Below are 22,500 nucleotides of genomic sequence, written 5' to 3'. Positions count from 1 at the left end.
GTCCCGGGAGAGAGACTTTAGCTCAGAATATCCTCGAGCCTGGGGCTCCCTTCTGTTTGAAGTTCGAGAGAGGAGTTTGAGCTCAGGTAGGTCTCGAGAACTCCCCTGCTTGTGAACGTGTTAGGAATAGCTAAGAGATTTAACTGGATAAGAGTTTGACTTATGATGCCACTCTGTTGTCATAATCACATAACCTACCAGTATTAGTTGGACTGCTTCACTTCTATTCCTAAATCCTATCCTGTGGCCTCATCACATGGGTAGTAAATAGTCAACTAAATGAACATTTCAGAATTTTGGTGGACGTAGTAGATCATCTGGGTACTTTGGGCTTATTGCCTCAGATACATTGTTTGGCGCACATACTGTTTAATTACATTTTATAAAGTAACGAAGTATGCAATTTCAGAGTGCCATTGTATGGACAAAAAACACAAAGAACAAGTCAAAATATATATTTTCTATTTTCCACGAATTAAAAAATCCCTTTGAAGTTTGAACAACATTAGGGTGAGTAAATAGGACAGATTATTTCCATTTTTCAATGCCAGTTAACATGAAATCTTAAGGAAATATCAATCTCCCTGCACACTCCCATCACAACACACGGTCTCACCTGTGATGACGCAAGGTAGGGATCGGATGCCAGTGCTGGCGGCCACGAGGGAGGCTTCGTACGTGCCCCTCTCATCCTTCGGCAGCACCTGCTCCACCCGCTGGTCCATAGACACAGTCAGAACCCATTCTCTAATCTCCTCCCTCTTCTCCACCTGGAACACAGCCAATGGGAGGAGTCCACTCGAAGAGTAAAAAAATACATAGGCATCTGGCAGTGAAAGCGGGAAGGCTTACTGTGACGTGAAGCTTGGAAGGAACAGGGACCTCAAATGGGATATCTGTATCCTGAAAGTCTGTGTGATCTAAAGCATCCAATGTGCCCTCGTCAATGCCCTGAAAATATAAAACAATTAGAGAATAAATAGGATAAAAAAAAAAAAAAAAAACAGAGAGACAAAAATACCAACTAATGAAGAGGCTGAAAGCAGTAAATGTCAAGATTGTCAAGATATAACTACATTTCCCCTTAGAAATAAGCACAGTTAAAAAAATCTCTTGGGTTATGCTTAAAGCTCACTTAAATTTGTATTGTATCATTAGACATGACCTTATGTTTTCTTTTATGTCTATCTGAAACCAGTTTTCCAAAGATTTACACACTACACACTACGTTGGGGGTCGATAAAATACTTGCTCACCAAGGCGGAATTAATTTGATCAAAATTACAGTAAGAATAGTCATATTATGAAATATTACTACACTTTAAAGTAATGTTTATATTTTAAGATATTTTAAAATGTAATGTAATGACAAAGCTGACTTTCCAATAGATCTTCAACATCACAGGATCCTTATGATCCTTATTATAAGATTAATATTGCTGATTTTGAGGAGTGTTTCTCAATCATGTTCTTGGAGGACCACCAGCTCTGCACAGTTTTCATGGGTGCATCCCAAATCGCATACTTATGCACTATTCTATGCCATTTTGTAGTATAAATAGTGTAAGTATTGCCTTTACACTGAAAATTCTAAAAATAATAAGTGCACTTTAAATACCTGGATGATGCACTTATTCAACCGTTAAAAGAAGTGTGGAATGATGGACACTTGACGCACTCAACAGCCGCTGCTTTGCTCACGTATCGGAAGGGACGGAGCTTTCGGTTACTGATCTTGGATAACTTTATTTATTTTGAATTGTAAAAGCAAAATTCTCCAAGGCAGGTGAAAGCGGGAAGGCTTAATGTGACGTGAAGCTTGGAAGGAACAGGGACCTCAAATGGGATATCTGTATTATATATATCAGGTATTATTTGGTAGTTGTTTATTTGGTCATTATTTGGTCATTTATTTCGCTAATTTGGCAACCGTCAAACGTCATCAGAGGAATGGTTTGAATTACAGCTTAGTATTAAAAAACATTAGTGTTCCATTTGGGACGACACTACATACTTATACTATGCTGTTGAGTGTGTAAGTGCATAAGTGCACAGTGTGCCATAGCTCATGTTTCCTTAACCAAACACACCTGATTCACATCATCAGCTCATTAGCAGAGGCTGAAAGACCTTTAATGGGTGGAACAGACAAAGGAGACATCCAAAACATGCAGTGTTGGGGGTCCTCCAGAAACCTGGTTCAGAAACAATGCTTAGAATGATATGTAAAAATGTAAGTTCACATACCCTAACCCTGCTGTACAGGTGCAATTCGGGCACCAAAAACAGTTCTTTTAACTAAAGTCTGACTAAACCGGAAGTTGCTGCAGACTATTTGATGAAGTACTTCCAACTTAAATGGAATATTGAGTAGAGGGCAGGGTTTTACTTTTGTGCTCCTCCTCTCGTCTTTCGCTCACAGCAAATTAACAGTTGGAGGGGCTTGCCTGAGCACATTTCACCCAAACCATCAAACTGATGTCATCAGAGAAGGACTACGATAGTAGTACGTAAATAGTTAGATTTTGATTAAAACAATACCAAAAACAAACTTCTTTTTGTCTTTAAAATTTTCATTTACAGCGTTTACAACTGGTAAATCTTGATCCGAAAATGGTTGTCAACACCGTTTTCAGTGGCTTACGGAGAGTTTTTGTGATTCACAACCTTGATTTTAAAAGGTGTATGTTAAAGCCGTTACACAGATGCGGTTCAAGCATGGGAGAAAAACATTCTCCTAATTCAGTGTCTGCTGTCAGATCAGATGCTGAAATACAGCGTTAGTGTTCCCGACCTGTCAACTGTTATACTGTACTCAGCAGCTCTTCAATGCACACACACACACAAGATCACTGCATTATAGAGCAAACCATATTACTGGCATGAAACCTAATAGGTATGTAATGAAGCCATACAGTTTCCAAAAAATAAAAGTATGTTACTGATACTCTGCTAGCTGATTTGCATGTTGATTCTAACCGGGAGCCATTTATGTTTTATTTATTGTTTGTTTGTATTGTGTAGTATTTACCATGGTATGTGTTTTTCTGTCATTTCAAAATGCCAATTTATTTTTCACTTTGTGCCACTCTTTCAATCAATGTGTTAGTGGGATAGTACGTGTGTGTGTGTCAAACATTTTAGCTAATTACATTTGCTTGAGTTCACATATATATTTGAAAAAAAGAGAAAATGATCACTTTAGCGATGACGATGCTCTATTTAAATGGCACAAGATGCCATCTGACGGTAATGGTAAATGACTCGCAAAATATTGTTTTTCATTTCTATAGGCGAATTACTGGTTTGTAAACATTCAGGATGAGCACGCAACGAGGTTGCAGAAAAAAACGGGAGCTTGCATTTACAGCGAGGGAATAACATCTGATGCGGTACAGTTTGTTGTTGTATTTGAGATAGGTTATATTGATTACATATTATATATATTATTTTCATAATGTTTTCAGCGTATTATAACAGCTTGTCACCCAGTGATGAGCACAGTTATTCTGCAAAATTAACATTAAAGTAAGCGGCGTTCCTCTGGCAGGTCCATTTGCGATAGCACCCTCCCAATGGATACTGGATAAGACGAAATGGCCGAGCATCCAGCCCGAAATATACAACTATCTCATTGAAACTCCAAGTGATTTGACAAGAGAGAAGTTAAAGGCTTACAAGTCTTTGGATGCCAACAATTTTGTTCTGTGTGGTCATGTGCAAGAAATAATGTTCCATGATTACCAGATTTAAAACTTTGTAGTGATAAAAACCGAGGTTCTGCCTAGCCAAAGACAAGGAAAGAAGAAGGAACTGTACAAGGCCTGGGTAATCATCAACAAGCAAAACAACTGCATTCTGACAGCGAATTGCACCTGTACAGCAGGGTTAGGGTATGTGAACTTACATTTTTACATTTCATTCTAAGCATTCAATGTCTGCAATTTAATGCACCATATTTAACTGTTTTTGTAGGAATCATTGCTGCAATTAAAAGCGAGTAATGTGTATGATTTAGCATAGCGTGAACTTACCTGATATAAAATGAGAACTGTAGAGTCAAGCATTTTTAATTAGGTGCTCACTTCATTCAGCTTTTAGGATGGCTGTTAGCCAAAGATGTCTGCGGTTGGCATTAAAAGCAGTGTGGTGTACGGTAAAATTTAAGTTTTCTATTTATGGACTTTCAATTTTGGCATCCTACGGCACAATACGACATGTTTGCTATTGTAACCGGTCTTTTTTTGCAACCGGTATGCGTGGTTTAACCCGTGTGACGCCATGTGTGACATAATAGGTTGCTAATTCCCCTTTTTGATCGCATTATTTAAATCATCTGTCTAGGAGATGGCGCTGATCGACAGCAATATTAGTTCAGAGACATTAAAAGCAAGTAAAATATATATTAAAACTATTGTTTCAAAGCGGTTCGAATGTGACTTTTTTTTTTTTTTTTTTGGTCTTTTTGCCTTTTATTAAGCGGATACGACAGTGTTTCAGACAGGAAGCGAAGTGGGAGAGACAGAGGGGGTAGGGACGGGAAATGTCCACGAACCGGGATTCGAACTCGGGGCGCCCTGAAGTGCTACTGCACCATATATCAGCGCGCTAACCACTAGGCTATTGTGCTGACACAAATGTGACTGTTTATATGCATCAAGCTGCCAACCGAAAATTCTTGGCATCCTCCTTACACAAAAAGCATAATGGGTAATTTTGCATTCTAAGAAAAGTCTTTACATTGTGTAATCAAAAAGTAATAATAATAATTTAGTATCTTTTAAAATAGCATTTAAGACTTTTTAAATACTTTTTTAAGGGCCTTAAATTTCTCTAAATTTATTAACTTTTAAAATTATTTAAGACCCCACAGACACGCTGGTGATTTTTTTCAGGAGCTTTGCCTGTATATATTTTTTATTCAACTACTTGTAGCCATTGACTTGCTTTTAATGAATCATCAACGGCCACCATTTCAGCTAAAAATCTTACAGTATATGTTCTACTAAAGATGGCCTGAGAGTGAGTTCATTAACAGCAAATTATCTTTTCCTAGTGAACTATTCGTTTAATACATCCTTTGCTGAATAAAAGCATGCATCAAGAAGGCAGCAATATGACTACTTTTGCAAGCAACTTATTTTTTTAAGTTTGAGTTTGTTCCACACCAGCTAACTCTCTGTAGCCTACAGTCTCATCTGACAGATACTCATCAGACTGCACACACAAGCACGCGTCTTTTACTTACATCAGCCAAATCCAAGAAGCGGTTGAGGAAGATAAAAGCCATGTTCTCCCATCCAACAGCCTGCATGAGAAACATTCATCACTGAACTGGAACAGCTCGAATTAAAAAATGAAAAGTTGAAGAAATATTAAACTGAACTCTAGAAAGAGTCTTTCAGAACGTGAGGCAACTCGAAATGCTTTGCGAATCAAATTATTCACACTTGCTGTGAGCTCTTATTGGAGCAAACAGAGAAGAATTAAGCCAATTTCCCAGGGCTCTTAGCTGCCCTCCTGTTCTCTGTCTCAGATGAATGGTTGAAGCGGCTGTGTGAGTGTGTGTTTGGAGCTGGGAGTTCACCTTGGCTGCCAGGCCTGCCTCATAAAAGGCCTTGTCAGCTGGAATGAGCTCGGTGTGCCTCAGGAGAGAGATGGACAGCTTGGCCGCTACAGAACTCTGTAGACAAACAAACATGTATACAAAATTACAGCAACACAGATAACATAAAGGTGTAGTGTGTCATTTTTGGGGGGATTTTTGGAGAGATAATTCAACCAAAAAAAAAATTTTATTCCTTTATGTGTTTTAAACCTTTATAAATATCTTTCTTCTGTTGAACACAAAAGGAAGATATTTAGAAGAATGCGTGTTGCCCATCAACTTCTGCTGTAGGAAAACAAATTTTCTATGGTAGTCAACGGGTGCCAGATAGGTCCCCAGAAAACCCCAGAAAAACAGTCAATATTTCAATGTTCTGTTTATTCTGTAGGCACACCAAAAAAAAAAGCTCCGTATTATCCGGTTTTTACTCCAAACGGAGAATCAAAATAAAAAGAAAACAAAAACAAAATAAGAAGCATTTATTCGTTTATTCATTTGATCAAAAAATGATCACCAAAAAAATGACATTTCAACGTGTGGGCTTCCACGAGACAGAGACGCCCCTTTTTCTGCCGATTGGTCAATAGCTATGAGGCTGTAGGATTTAAATCAAACTTCGCTTATCAACTCATTCATAAAACAAGTACATATACACCAATAAATTACTCGTATATACACCTATACTACTGGATGTTCAAAACAATATATGAAACGTATATAGAATAAACAGAACAACGAAATATTGACTGTTTTTCTGGAGTTTCGTTTTCCAGAATAAAAGGGATAATCAAATGAACGGATGGTACACGGACCCAGATACTAGCATTCTTCAGAATATTTTCTTTGGTGTTCAACAGAAGAAAGAAACTGAAATAAGGTTTGAACAAGTGAAGAGTTAGTACATGATGGCAGAATTTTCGTGTTTGAGCGAACTGTGGAATTTTTGAAATCTTTCTGATCCCATTTTTGTGAGCATAGTCAATAATGGCTTGACCATTGAATGGATTCGGAGAAGCTATCTGTTTGAATAACCAATGGCAGATTGGGAGCTATTCAGGAAACTTTTGAAAAACATTTTATTACATCCTGAAATCACATACTTCTCTACTCTATAGTATAACATAAAAAAGAAGTAAGTGATTTTCTCCTTGTCTTTTGTTTTTTGATTAATAATAACCAGTTCTTGCCAATAGCGCAGTGATTAAGTGCGCAAAAACATAGCTCGACCTCAGTTTGAGTGCCTTTGAATCCCTTGCCGATGCTTCCCCTCTCTCTGGTCACCATACTCTACATTTCTACATCAAGTGCACGCACAGAACAGCACAAGTTCTTTTTCCAGTGCTGCCAGATATAGCTTACTTTTTCCAGCCCAAAAGCTGTCCAAAAGCTGTCCAAAACCCACCCAAACAGACACAAAAAATGCCCAAAATATTAGGTTGATATTTTATTTAACTTTAAATCAGAAATTACCCAAGTTACTGTAGCTTAGAAGTACCACAATAGTAAAATTACAACATAACCAGATGACATCACAACACCACTAATTGTTGTGTAGATTACATTACCTTTTAGCCTAGATATGGTACTTTTTTAAAATGATTTTTAAATAGTTTATAAATGATTTGCATTAATGTCCCGTGAAAATAAAATGTATTTTTGATGCTAGTTTCAGGGCCCTATCATACACCCAACGCAATAAGGCACAAGACCTGTTTGTGGCGCGATTTGTTGCTATTTTCAGACCAACATAAATAGTAAACCCATTTGCGCCATTTTGTGGTCTACGGTCTACAAAGGAGGTGTGTTAAAGCGCATTGTTGGCACGTTGCTATTTTGATGAACTAAAACAGACTGCGCAATTGACCAACTGAAAGCAAGTCTAAAGTCCAGCACAGAGTGTGTCAGTTGTGCGCCTTAAACGCGTACACATTGCCTAATACACATAGGATGTACAGCACTACGCAAATATCTTTACAAATGAAAAAGAATTAAAGGATTAAAATATTACAAAAATTATTATTTTCTATTTTCAAACAAAGCAAACATGTAGGCTAATGGATGTCTTCAGTGGAGTGCATACAAAACTATTTCCTTATCCAAGAAAGTAAAGAGAAAGAGAAAGTAAAGAGGCTGAATAGAGGAGGCTCATTCGCTGCAGATGGTCTGTTTAACATTTTTCTCGCTAGTGAAGCATTCAGTTTTTTCCACTTACAAAGTCCGCCATGTAAATAGCAAATGTGCCATGGCGCGACGCAACTGACTTTTAAAGGGAATGGGAGATGAGAGTCATTAAGAGAATAAGCACAACCCTGTTAGACCATGCGCCAGGGCACAAAGCGTATTTTTCTCTCCTCAAAATAGCAAATGAAGATTCGGACACCCCGTTAATGCTTTTGTGCCATGCGCTTTAGACTTTACGCCTAGATCGTTAAAATAGAGCCCTCGGTCTGTTATTTTTAAGAATATCAATATGCTATGCTCCACTGTGTCTCTAGTAAATCTGGTGAGACTAAAAATAATTCTTTTGACAACTCATGAAACGATGACTTTTTTGACACAACAAAAGCAGGACACAGGAGTTCCAGCTTCCACAGCAGCTTCATGGATTCAGGTAAAACTCATTCAGGTTGTAAATGTATAAATTTGTCCTGTTTTACGTTCTTTTAAACACATATAAGTGCTGCTTGTCAATCAGACAATGCCTCTATGTTTGTTCTTGCTGTAAATTGAGCGAGGTTACGTTTTGTTAAAAGATTTGGATATAAAATGTAGGTCTCAAAACCGCCCAAATATGGTCAACCCACCTAAGCCATTTTTACCCACACAATCAAGTTCAAAACCCGCCCAATCTGGCAACACTGTCTCTTTCATGCTTGTATAAACATGAATAAATAAACTTCAATAAATCCAGCCCCTCCCATTTAGAAACAGTCACTGTAGGAGCCTATTTGTTTGGATTTAATAATAACTAATGTTATATTATATGATGCATTTCAGTTTTGAATATTTTTGTTTTGAATTGTTTGCATTTGCAAACTTAGATTATTCATGTGTTGTTCAGATGGATATTCTGTGCATTTTGCATTGAGTATATGTAGCATGTTAAAAATTGTGTGCTGGCTAAGAACTGCGTCTGTTAAATCTGACGGCAGTGCGTTCCTTAGAAGACAGCGGAGTCACAGTTTTCTTTACCGCATCCGTGATGGTTGAAACTTAAGATTATATTTTTTATTTACTTTATTTTTATTTGTTTATGTATCTCTGAGTGAAGAGTAAAAAGTCAACATCTGACAAGAAACGGACTTCTTAGATTTCTTTATTGGACACAGAGCGAGTAAGAATGAAACTAAAACCAAGAAGCGCACATAGTCACGTTACATGACTTTACTAATTTTCATGTGAAACTGGGCTTTGCGGAAGAACAAATTATGGACTGCTGGAAAAAGGTGCCGGGTTATGACACAATAATTGTTTAATCTCGCTTACAGTTGTTTTCATAATCGATAAAGGCCAAATATGAAATCCAAATTGTTTTCAATTAATTGCACAGCCCTAAATAAAAGTAATATTAAATCTTTCAAACAATTTCCCCAGATGTGATGTCAAGATGCATAAGCAGTATTGTTTGTATATATCAGAGATCTGCTGTGAAGTCTATGCACATACCAGCTGGTCAATGCCTTTGGCTGCAGAGCGAGTGGCGTAATAGTGAGCAACCAGCAACATCTGCTCAAACTCCTCATGCGCTGGAGAATTAGCTTCTGAAGACTTGGTCAGGTTTTCACACTGCACAAAACAGACATACAACTTGTAAGATTTTTCACTTAATCAATACTTACGAAATAATCTCCTAAGTGAAAGGTGCCATTGAACCCTGAGCTTACCAACAACAGAAGGACGTCCCGTAGATCTGACCACATCCGAAAGGCTTCCGCACAATCCCGGTCCCTTAGGTTCACCAGCTCCTGGAACATCCGCTTGTAGATGTTGAAGTTCTTCCATAAGAGAAGGAAGACGTCATTGAAAAAAAGCTCAAAGGTTTATATGACTCTTTGAAAGTGACATCTGAGTGACTATATAGTTGGAGAAACAGTCTTCATTTCAAAAGGCTAAGGGATAAACATAGTTCATTAAAAATATATATGGTATCTTATTAGAAACATGTTCTATTTTAAGAATTCAGAGATTGTCAAACACAAGACAAATAATATTATTGACAAGTGTAAACGTTTAAAACAAAAATCCCACCTGCTAGAATAAATGCATGAAGTGCACACTGCGCTAATTAAATCAGGATTAAAATGCTATTGACCAACACACTGTGTGATCAGTGATACATTTGTTCTCTTTGAACATGAGGCACAAAATTCTGAAAATGTCGTTCATACATTTTACAAAAAGAAAAACTGTTGGTGTAGCAACTCAGATGAAGATGAAAATATTTTCACAGTGTAATCAAACATACTTTTCAGTGCTTCATATCTTATCAGTGAGGAAAATTCCATTATCATACATAGTCATGGGAGATCATTGAATCAAGTACAGTACAGTAACAATATTGATACAATAAAAAAGTATTTATATAAATTATTTATTATAGATTAAATATATAAATCACAAATATAAATATAAATATAAACAGTCAAGCCCAAAATGATTCCCTAGCAAATTCTGACTTAAAGTTTTTGTTCAAATGTAAATAAAAGCTGAAAAGCATGTTTTTCCTCAATGATGCCTCTTGTACATCATCTTATTATCTTTTGGGAGAACCCGTTAAAAAAATTGCTTGTTGAATTAAAGTAACCTTAAGTCTATACCAGAGGTATGAATAATTTTGAGCTTGACTTTGTGTGCATGTATTTATATATACAGTTGAAGTCAGAATCATTAAACTACCTGAATTATTAGCCCCCCTGTTTATTTTTTTCTCCGATTTCTGTTTAACGGAGAGAAGATTTTTTTAACACATTTCTAAACATAATAGTTTTAATAACAAATTTCTAATAACTGATTTATTTTATCTTTGCCATGATGACAGTAAATAATATTTTACTAGATATTTTTCAAGACACTTCTATACAGCTTAAAGTGACATTTAAAGGCTTAACTAGGTTAATTAGGTTAACTAGGCAGGTTAGGGTAATTAGGCAAGTTATTGTATATCGATGGTTTGTTCTGTAGACAAATAAAAAAATATTATCAGAAATACTGTGAAAATTTCCTTGCTCTGTTAAACATCATTTTGGAAATATTTAAAAACAAAAAAAATTCAAAGTGGGTTTATTAATTCTGATTTCAACTATGTCTGTGCGTGTGTATATATATATATATATATATATATATATATATATATATATATATATATATATATATATAGAGAGAGAGAGAGAGAGAGAGAGAGAGAGAGAGAGAGAGATTCTAGTATGCTGCATTAATGTCATGATCACCAGCGATCCAGCCTGTGCAATTTGCTGGTATACACACGGATCGCTAATGGACTACAAATCCGCCATTTCACGGACTACAAGATCCAGCCATTTTCCTTGCCTAGCCTTCCGTGTTTGAACCTTGCTTTGTTTTGTTTGTTTTACGTTGTCTGCTGCCTGCCTTTCTGACCATCTGCCTGTTTATTGACCACATACATCTGTTTGTTACTGTATTGACCGTTGCTTGCCTGACCATTCTTAATAAACGTTTGGATCCTCACAGTTGTCGGCGTCGCGTCACATTACAATAAATCTATTAATGCTATATCTATATAAAAACAACAACATTTTCATAAGATAGAAGTAGATTTTATACATTATTGTATAACATAAAAATGACTAGTTAGGGTTTGTATAATTAAAAGAAATTAAATATTAGCAAAAAAGCTATAAATAAAATATTCTGATTACAATATATCACATAACAATATGCTGACTAGTTTAGACAAGAATTTTCAGCTATACAAGATACTTTTTTGCAAAAGACATTACTGTTCATGATAATTTATTTATATATTATTATAATAATATATGAATATTATTATAACAATTTGTCATAACGTGTGACAAACTATTAAAACAATAAAAAATATACAACCAATATAAAACCAAAAAGCTGAATAAAATTTTGGACACCAACATTTACAGAATTACAGAATCTCCTATATAATGAAAAACAAAATAATTTTGCTCTGTTTTATGAAATTAGATCAGGGTATCAGCGGGGTCTTAAAAAGTCTTAAATCTTAAAAGCTAAATTTTAGGCCTTAAAAGTCTTAAATCTTTTTAACAGGTCTTAATTTTCTTTTGTTCATGTATAGCTACCCAATCTGGCCATTAACATCCATACAACCACCAACAATACATCTCAATAAAACCTTTAACCTTTTATTTAAATAGCTTTAAATTACTTTTCTTACAGTAACAATTGTTTAAAAGTTCTCCATTTATTTACTGCTGAAGATACTGACCTGACCTAGAATTTTTTTATTATTAAATTATTATTATTGTATTATTAAATGTTTTAAATTATAATACATTTTTAATAGGGCAAGTGAAAATCTTTTCTGACTGGGATATTCGAATAAAATCATTAGCATTTCGCCCAGTATAAGTCTAAAATTTCATTCATAATGGTCTTAAAATGTCTTAAAATATCCTAAATTTAACTTGGTGAAATCTACAGAAACCCTGTAGATATAATAAGTGATGAAATGAATTGTGACTGTAAGTACCTGTGAATAAGCTGGAACTCCATGCTGGATGTACAGGCTGAGCACTTTCTCCACCTCGCCCTCTTTGATCAGGTGGGTGGCGTAGAGGGCAATGTACTTGTGCAGGACCTTAAAATTCTGATGAAGAGAAAGGCAGATTGTGTGAAAATCTTGTCATGTCTGCAGACTGGCAGTTTTTGGATGAAGGAACAGTAAAATCGGCACCTGTTTGGAGGCTGTGTCAATACATTTCTCCCACTGTCCTCTTTCTGCATACATGTCCAGTGCAGCAACCACATCTACTCCAACCAACTGATTGAAAAAATAAAGCACAACTATTAGGACGAACCATGATTTTAAATTCTTATTACTACTTCTAATAATAATAATACAAATAAAAATAAAAATAAATTAATGAATTAATTGTTTATTATAACAAACACAATAATAATGACAATAGTAATATAGAACCAAAGAACATAGGGATATGATTTTCCTAGATTTTTTCGTCAGGGCAGGTTTAAATGTTAGTAAAACTGTTAAACATTTAGGGAAAGTCATCACTGAAGACATGAGTGATGATAATGATATGTTGATATGATAATGATATGATGATGTACAGGTAACGACGAAAATTATATTTTCAAGCAAATATGCTAGGGAGAAAGTTTTATTTCTGTTTGGAGCAGGTTAAGGTAAACCTCTTAAGAAGTTACAGCAGTTCTTTATACAAAACTCCTCTGTGGTTTAATATAATATTAAAAACAGAGTCTCTATAAGCTGCAGGTTGCATACAATGATTGTTTGAGGATTCTTCTTAAAAAACCTAGATGGTGTAGTGCAAGTGAATTATTTTGTAATGTAAGAGTTCAATAATTTTTTCCTTTGATGAGAAATTTGATCTATAAGTTTATATGTCCGTTGGAGAAATCTCAGAATAGCATTTTAAAGTTATTGATAAATACTAGGCTTACTGAGGTGCGTTTTCAGTTACCTTTAATGAAATATTGACATAACTATTTTTTTATGTGTATTGTGTGGTCTGTATTGCTTTGTCTGCCTAGTGTCTGGAATAAAGAGAATTATAATATAATAATAATAATAATAATAATAATAATAATAATAATAATAATAATAATAATAATAATAATAATAATAATAATAATAATAATAATAATAATAATAAATTGTTAATTATAACAAACACAATAATAATGACAAATAAATTAATAATGATAATATTAATAATGATAATAAATAATTTATTGTTTATTATAACAAACACAATAATAATGACAACAATAATAATAATAATAATAATAATAATAATAATAATAATATTAATAATTATTATTAATTGTTTATTATAACAAACACAAAAATATAAACATTAATAATAACAATGATGATGATAATAATAATAATAATAATGATAATAATAACAATAAATAAATAAACAATTAATTGTTTATTATAACAAACACGATAATAATGACAATAATAATAATGATGATGATAATAATAATATTAATAATGATGATAATTATTTGTTCATTCTAACAACCACAATAATAATAATGATAATAATAATAAATAATTAATTGTTTATTTTAACAAACAATAATAACGACAATAATAATAAAAATAGTAAACAATTACCTTTTCATTATAACAAACACAATAATAATGATAATAATAATAATAATAATAATAATAATAATAATAATAATAATAATAATAATAATAATAATAATAATAATAATAATAATAATAACAATAATAATAAATTGTTCATTAAAGCAAACACAACAATAATAATAATTATAATAATAATAATAAAAAATAAACAGACTGACAAATAAATTGTGACATATTGACATAATGAAAACAATTACCTATTGTTAACAATATTAAAATAAATATTCATCAATCAATCTATCAATAAATTATGATTATTTTTACAATTTTACTATTGTTATTTACAACAAAACCATTTAAAACAGTCTTTTGTGACTAATTTAATCTATAATCAAAAAGACAAAAACCCTTTTTCTTCAAATCCTTTGATGATATAGTACAAAATACAGAACATCCTTGAGTGGCTACATTTTATCACGGAAGTGTACATTTAACTAGTTTATCTGTTAACATTCTGTCTTTTCAATAAAAAGCCCTGACCTGCATCATTCAGTGACGATTACGCTACCAGTAAAGCATTGCAATGAGAGGCAAGCGCTCGCATCAATTTGGTGACTCATATCTGTTATTCTAAATTGAATCAAGCCAATCATCTCGATTTTTCTCTCCTCCCAAACAATAACTGAAAACAATACAGTAGCGGAGGAGCTGCAGTCTGTGCTGCAGTGTTATGCTCGTTTAATGCATTCTTTAACCTCAACCTCCATTGCTAGGAAATAGATTTTATTTGCTCAAACTTATACAGGATTCTGACAGCTATAGCAGTTCTCTGTATTTTTGAGCCTCGAGTGGGCAACACAAGTTCGATTAACAATCCCAGGTCTGAAATACCTGGAAAAAAGAAATTTGCTAGCATTCTCATATATATTAATAGCAAAAAGAATATAGAGTTATGTCAAAAATAAGCTTTCTAATTAAGAAACTGCAATTAAATCAGAATTTGGCAAAACATTACAACAATAGAATGATTTGAGATTTATACAGTGTCCTCCCACTAATATCGGCACTCTTTGTAAATATGAGCGGGTGGCTAGAAAAAAATTGTTCACCTTTTTGATATTTCGCTCAAAATAATAACAAAAAAGCATTTATTTTTATTAAATGGGAAATCGCCTACAATCCCTATTCATATTTGCACATTAAAGACATTTTCAATTTTCTTAGAGACAATTAGACACACAACTTCTGGAGGATTCCAATATATTTTTTGGGTCCTCTTCTAAATTACCTAAAGTGATTCTAAAGGTCTGAATATATTGCTCATCTGGAAATATTATTTTCCTTCCCACTAAGTATGAAATAATAACCGGCTTCCTCTTGAAAATAATTGAATTCATTTAGTTTATTTTACACCTGTAATATTATTGTGCAGATTAGTTTGGATGACCATGTCGTTTTCTTTTTATAATACTGTTGTTGTATTTTGTTTATAGTATATACATGTCATTAATCTTTTTATGATTCTTTAGTTTTTCTAAATCTGTCAATTTAATTTTGAATCCTGCTGAGTTGGAGAAAATTAAAATAAAGTGGGGAAGAAAATATGAAAAAAAAAATTTTGACCTTGAAACTAGGGTTGGGTCGATAGACGACGCCATGTTAGAAATTTTAGCGAAAACCTCTGTTGGTGTGTGGTTTTTACCAACTCACTTTTGCCATTATAACGACAAAGATCGCTCTGCCTATTTATCTTTATTTATTTATGATTTGGTTATGGGTAAAACAAAGACCAGGCTACAAATAATTAATTTATGAATTAATTTATAATTAAATAATTAATTCATCTCCGCCTACGACGATGATGCCATCGCCCATCGTGATGTTTCACATTAGACATCATACGATGCCAAATTGGTCGACATTGCCCAACCGTACTTAAAACCCTTAGGGGCTGATCACACCAAGTTCCCTTTTTGCATTTTTTTTTTATGATTTACTAACAACCGTGAGCGTTGTGTGCGCTGCTTATCCGCCTTGCGCACCTCATGTTTTAACCGCCTGCTGCGCCTCGCGTTTTTGCCCTTGCACGCTGTGTGCTCGCAGTTAAAAAGAAGTCAACTCTGAGTGGAAAAAGGGCGTTACGTTACTCGCATCTTTTTTCATTTTCCCAATCAAAGGAAAGCAGAGCTGGGGTTTCCGTTAAGGTGCCTGCAGTGTTTGTGTTGTCAAGACAACAACTAAGACTTTTGAAGATGGAGGAGAGACTAGTGGTTGCTGTTTTGAGTTATCCAGAGTGGTATGACTTCACAAATCTTGGATATCACAACATTATTAAATATTAAAATTATATTAATATCAACAGCAACACTCTCGCACATTACGCAGCTGATTCAGTCGTTGCCTAGCGACATAAAAAGCCGACCGTGCATCTTTTTTTTTTGTCAACGAAAAAAAGGGAGTAAGGTGCACCTCGCGTTTTTGGAATGTAAAGGCAAGTTCGTTGTGATCGACCCCTTACAAAACAATTTCAATCAGTGATGTAAGACCCAAATAACTTCATCAATTCTCCTTTTAAACCAGACTTTTTTTCTCCAAGAACAGACACACGTCCTCTTCTAGGCCAAATTTCCAGAACTGGAATTTCTTAATTTTGCCCTCATTATTTTTGTTATTGCATATTAAGGTAGTTTCGTAAAGCCACTTCGCATTTTGTGAAGTTTAAAAACCTTTTGCCACAAATCTCTGTTCTTTAGTCCTAGCAATTGATAAATGACTGAGTGGGTTTTGCGATGAGTAAACTTCATTATTGTAACAAGTCATGGTGGCCAAAAACAGGGGTGCCAATTATTGTGGCACACATATATTCAAAAAAGGTTTTTGATAAAACTGAGTGCAATTGTTTATTCTTAATGTGAACAGAGTTTTCGCAAATAGAATAATCCTTACGAATTGATAAATCATCTTCATACAGTTGAAATCAATTATTAAACCCGCTTTGAATTATTATTATTTTTTTTATATTTCCCAAATGGTGTTTAACAGAGCAAGGAAATCTTCACAGTATGTCTGATAATATTTTTTCTTTTGGAGAAAGTCCAAGTATTTGTTTTATTTCGGCTAGAATAAAAGCAGTTTTAATTTTTTTTAAAAACCATTTTAAGATCACAATTATTAGCCCCTTTAAGCTATATATATTTTTGATTGTCTACAGAACAAACCACTGTTATACAATAACTTTCCTAATTGCCCTAACCTGTACTGCCAATATGCTTTAGTTCCCACGTCCACTAGCAGTCCTCTTTTTTTAATATCTCTAGTGGCAGTTAGAAGATTGTCAAGGAGAACTTACAGAGTCAACTTTGCCTTGATTTTTCAGGTGCTCTTTGTAGCGTTTGTCCACATACTCCTCGAGTCTGTGGAAAGAGAAATGTAATAATTCATTTAAAGTGTTTTTTTTGTAAAGGAATTGTATTAAATGCTTGTTTTTCTATTGTCATTGTGTGGAAAAATACTTGTAATAAAAAAGGTAAAAACAAGACCTTTCCTGACTTGAACAGGGCAGTATATGAAAGCCTGTAGACAGATTTTTATGTAAAGGAAAATTGACCCTTCGCTCAGCCACACCCAAAAACCGCCACACACCAATAGTGGCTTAGCAACTGTAGCTACGCGCAGGAGGTCTGTCAAACTTTCAAGCAAGGGAAACAAGCCAAAGCGTTGTGCATATGCATTGTGCAAATCTGATACCCGGTATCCTGAAAGTTTGGACAGGGTGGTGAAATTTTTTTCCCTTTCCAAAACCTTAAACCCAAGGGGAGACATGCCAGTGTGGATCAAGCTCTGTGAGGAGCGCTAAAAGAGCACAGGGTTAGGTTGGTTTTGTTTTCGATATTTCTGACACATTCAGTGATAGATGGCAATAACTCACACATCTCTTACCCTAAAAAGATCTAAACTGTGTTTCCTACAAAAATACAAAGCAGGTTATGTTTCCCAGCTGTCTTTTTCTTTTTCTTTCCATTCGATATTATGAGCACTGCTCCGTTTAAGCCCTCACAATAGCTGTAAGAGCGAGCACAATCCAGTCATATTTCCATCTGTTTCAAGCTCTGAATATGTGAAATTACATATCAACAGAACAAAACCAAGATGTGATCACAAAGCAAGCACTTGCGATCACCCACAGCTGTTTTTCAATAATTTATATCACCCATGTTCTTGTCAGAGCTACAATTCACCAATGTTTTCGTCTGTCTTTTGGAGATTTAGTCATTGGTGACGATGTTATAGCGGGTTAGTGTCTGCTTTTATATTTGGTGTCGGATTAATATTTGCTTGTAGGGATAATCTATTTGTTCACTTCTGCTATTTATACTTTTATTTGCGTTTCAATTTATTTTTTCCTCTTAACTGCAAATTAGAATAGAAACTGAAAAAAAGAGCACACAAACATATTGACAGTTATAGCTACTGTACATTGTTATGGGGCAATGATGCTAATATTTGGCACAAATCTATCAATTTCTCCTTTCTGGCTGTTCTTTCAATGAATAAATTATGTAGAAGCACTGTCCATGCGTGTTTCCTTGTCGGTTATTATGGAATTTATAGGATTTATGCAAAAAAAACATTGAATTTTTGTCTTGTTTCTAGTCCAAATATCTACATTTTAAAGCAAAAACAAAATGATTTCACTTAACTCACTCACATATAATTTTTGCTTGTTATAAGGAAAAACTTATTTCTCACTTATTTCTTCTGACGGTAAAAACAAAATAATATTTTTACTTGCTCTGAGAATTTTTTGATTTTTGGACTGGAAATGAGACAAAACAACATAAGAAAAGCACTCTATTTGCATTGTGATTATTCAATTTCTGTACCTGAATACTGTTAGCCTCCCCAGAAATTCATCAAATGGTGCTATTCAAACCATCTTGTGAAACTGTATACACAACGCAATATTTATTGCAGAAAAATAAAATATCATTCATTCATTCATTTTCTTTTCGGCTTAGTCCCTTTATTAATTGCAGGTCGCAACAGCGGAATGAATCGCCAACTTATCCAGTATATGTTACTACGCAGCAGATTCCCTTCCAGCCGCAACCCAGCACACCCAAAAAACACCCAAACACATCTCATCTCATTCACACACATACACTACGGCCAATTTAGTTTATTCAATTTACCTATAGCACATGTCTTTGGACTGTGGGGGAAACCGGAGCACCCCACTCAGAGTAAACCCATGCCAACATGGGGAGAACATGCAAACTCCACACAGAAATGCCTACTGACCCAGCCGGGGCTCGAACCAGCAACCTTCTTGCTGTGAGGTGACAGCGCTACTCACTGTACCACCGTGTCGCCCAAAATAAAACATCGCAACATCATATTTTTGCAGCACTAATAGAGACGCAAACAAAGTTGTTTTTACAGTTGATTTGGCACTCAAAAGTGTTCTTGCCATTTTGTTTATTTACAGTTGATCCACTGAAGTCACATGCAATGCTTTGAATAATTTTTTGGCTCCTTTTCTGGACTTTAAATGTCTCCTGACCACTGCTGTCTATAGAGGATGAGAGAGCTCCAGGATTTCATCTAAAGTATCTTATTTGCATTTTTTTTTTTGTATTTGTGTCCCAAATAAGGTGTAAGGCAATTGGAACGACATGAGGGTGAGTATTAATAAGAGAATTTAAGAGTTTTGTGCGAACTAACTCTTTAAGTCTCATTTGCAGTAGGGGTAATATTTTAGTAAATTTTTGTATTAAGAAGCCATGTTGACAGTGATATCATGTTATTCTTAATTAATCATAAATATTCATTCTAAACCACCAGTCTTTAATACTACACCTCATACCATACCGGAAGGTGCTTAGACTTGATTTCCGAAAGCTATTTTTCCGGTCGTAAATAAAAGCAAGTGAGAGATAAACTGCGAAGGCCATCTGAAGCTCTTTGGCCTTGTGCTGTCGTGCTCTTCATTTGTTGCACTGAGTGATTTTTCTGACAGTGAGAGAGTGATTTCGCCGCCTCCCTCTTACATTGTTGGCTGCGGCGTTGTTAGGGGCGACCAGTCTGCTAAGGGCTCACCTTGGATCCAGCTCCTTGGCCACTCTTTTGGCTTTGTTCCATTCTTCCCCCTCAATGAATGCGTCTATGGCGTTCTTAATGAGGTCTAGGTTGAGGTAGAGCTCAGCAGCCTGAAAAAAAAAAACATTTTGAACCTGAATGGGTCCACAGCTCGAGGACGCTAAAGAATAGGTGAAGTCTGTGAGCTTTTTGTGCGGTCACATTTCTTTTGTGTCATATCCTAAATATACACTCGCTCAGATGGGCACACGAGCACACTGAAAGCACCATTTCCTCTTGCTGTGGCTCTCTCTAAACACAATACTTTGCAAGAATAAAAAGCTAGTATTTTTCTGAGAATTTAGTTTTTTAGTATTTCCACTTCGTGAGGAAAATAAATAACTCAAATTGAGGGTTTCATATGGTGAATGTGATTATCTATCTAAAAGAAATTAAATAAGCATACCTCGTTGTACTTTCGGAGCTGAATCAGACGTGGACCGACAATCTGACTTATGTCCACAGCCTTGTCATGGGATAAAAATTTAATGGCCAATTCCGCTGCCTGAAGGACATGAAAAATGAGAAAAATGCTGTAAAACTACAGATGCATCTAAAATTAAGTTATTAATTGTCATAAAAACATGCTCATGCATACAGCAGGTAAGTGAAATAGTTTCCAAACATCAATTTTAGGCAATTAAAAATGGAATGCACTGAATGAAAACACTTAAAATCTAAAGAGTAGCTTTTTTTTGATATTTAAGGACATCCTACAGTCATACAGTCAAATGGAGCATTTGATATATAAAATATAAAATATCAGTGCTTTGAATCTTTTCTCATAGTTTAAAAGAGGCTGAAACTTCAAAAGAAGCTTTAAAAAAAAAAAAGAAAAAAAAGATCCTTCTGACTAAAAATGTTAATGTTATTCTGCCTCTGCTGTCTTGGCAAGAACTGATTTAAATAAGACCTTCGTTTTAAAAGAAAAATCAACACACTCTGACTTAAAAAAACATATAAAAATAAGTAAATATTTATAAGGGCACATTAAAATGCAATTTCTTGTCTTAAATTACAAGAAAAATGAATATAATAGAATGGATATAATAGAAAATATTTGTCTAATGATAATAATAATAATGAAATTTCTGTAATACTTTATTTGCAAAAAACTATTTTCCAAATTGTTGCTTAATCAAAAGAAGATTTTTGTCAACACATTTATACACATAATAGTTTTAATAACTAATTTATTTTGTCTTTGCCCTAGTGACAGTGCATAATATTTGTTTACTTACATAGCAAGACACTAGTATTCAGCTTGAAGTGCAATTTAAAGACTTAACTAGGTTATTATGTTAACTAAGGAAGTTAGGTTAGGCAAGGCATAGGAAAACAGTGGTTTGTTCTATATTATTGACCCAGGGTTTACACACATTTTTACTACTAATATTCCATGACTTTTCCATGATTTTTCCAAGGCTTTCAAGTAAATTTTCATGACCGAATGTTTCATTCAATGTCTACATATGTGTGGTAAAAGAAAAACAATGCATGTTCAAATGTATCACAGCATATCATAAAACACGCAACAATCTAATTAGTTTCAATTTATATTTATATCTTTGTAAAATTGATTTAGATAATGCTTACAACGTATTTGGGAGTATGTGATTGGCCAATGACAGAATAGAAGTCAAGACAACTAACCCAAGGTTTCCGCTACATTCATTCTTCCATGGAGGGGCACCACACCAAAATTCACCCCACCATGGCTACATTACAGCTTCTCATTCAAAACATTCAGTATTTTTTTTTAATAGACGGACAGGTGTGTGATGCGTGAGGCCAGCAAACACGATGTAGCTTTCAGTTAGGATGAACACAGTTTCTATAATTATACTTTATAGATAAAGGTCTATGGCTCTGCATACAACAAACAATGACTTTATCTTGCTGGAGTTTATAGCCGTTTCACTTTACTTCAGGACGCATTAATGCTGCTCTGTAGGTCTATTGGAGACATTAATAAATATTCCTAGAAAATCTTACAAATGTTAGAGACATACTCGTTAAATAAACACACTAAATCGCACTTCAGCAGCGTTTGAGAGCCCACAAGAAAATTAGCACTTGAGCAGCATATATTTGAAGGCGCGCAAGAAGTTTTGTGCACGAACAAAGAAATTTGGCACGCAAGCAAAGATATTCGCATGCTCGTATTACATAAATGCGATCTCGACTTGTAATACTGTGCTCACGACATTCGTCAATGAAATAGCGCCACAGGTAGTTGGTAGATCTGTAAAAAGGCATGCCGCCATAACTCGAAAAAAATCCTAGAGGAAACACTGTAACCTAAATTCAAGAATACAGATATTTGTTTTCTATGACTTTTCCAAAACTTTGTGGGTTTTTCTGTTTTTCGAAAACTTTTCCATGCCTGGAAAATGCCATCTCAAAATTCCATGAC

General features: G+C 34.5%; 1 protein-coding gene across 1 annotated transcript in view; it reads right to left on the bottom strand.

Annotated features, from left to right (window-relative positions):
• The window catches only part of ift172 (intraflagellar transport 172), a 70,212-nt gene that overhangs the window by 2,347 nt on the left and 45,365 nt on the right, over positions 1 to 22,500 (bottom strand). The window contains exons 36-46 of the mRNA XM_056481526.1: positions 20,491 to 20,589; positions 20,046 to 20,155; positions 17,296 to 17,359; positions 12,534 to 12,620; positions 12,330 to 12,446; positions 9,493 to 9,603; positions 9,275 to 9,394; positions 5,588 to 5,683; positions 5,249 to 5,308; positions 853 to 951; positions 617 to 770 (exon numbers count right to left, since the gene is read on the bottom strand). Of these exons, the coding sequence (XP_056337501.1) occupies positions 617 to 770; positions 853 to 951; positions 5,249 to 5,308; positions 5,588 to 5,683; positions 9,275 to 9,394; positions 9,493 to 9,603; positions 12,330 to 12,446; positions 12,534 to 12,620; positions 17,296 to 17,359; positions 20,046 to 20,155; positions 20,491 to 20,589 (1,117 nt within the window). The remainder of the gene's footprint in view (positions 1 to 616; positions 771 to 852; positions 952 to 5,248; positions 5,309 to 5,587; positions 5,684 to 9,274; positions 9,395 to 9,492; positions 9,604 to 12,329; positions 12,447 to 12,533; positions 12,621 to 17,295; positions 17,360 to 20,045; positions 20,156 to 20,490; positions 20,590 to 22,500) is intronic.

This window comes from Danio aesculapii, chromosome 20, assembly GCF_903798145.1.
Source record: "Danio aesculapii chromosome 20, fDanAes4.1, whole genome shotgun sequence".
Taxonomy (NCBI): Eukaryota; Metazoa; Chordata; class Actinopteri; order Cypriniformes; family Danionidae; genus Danio; species Danio aesculapii.
This window is presented reverse-complemented; position numbering and strand designations above follow the sequence as displayed.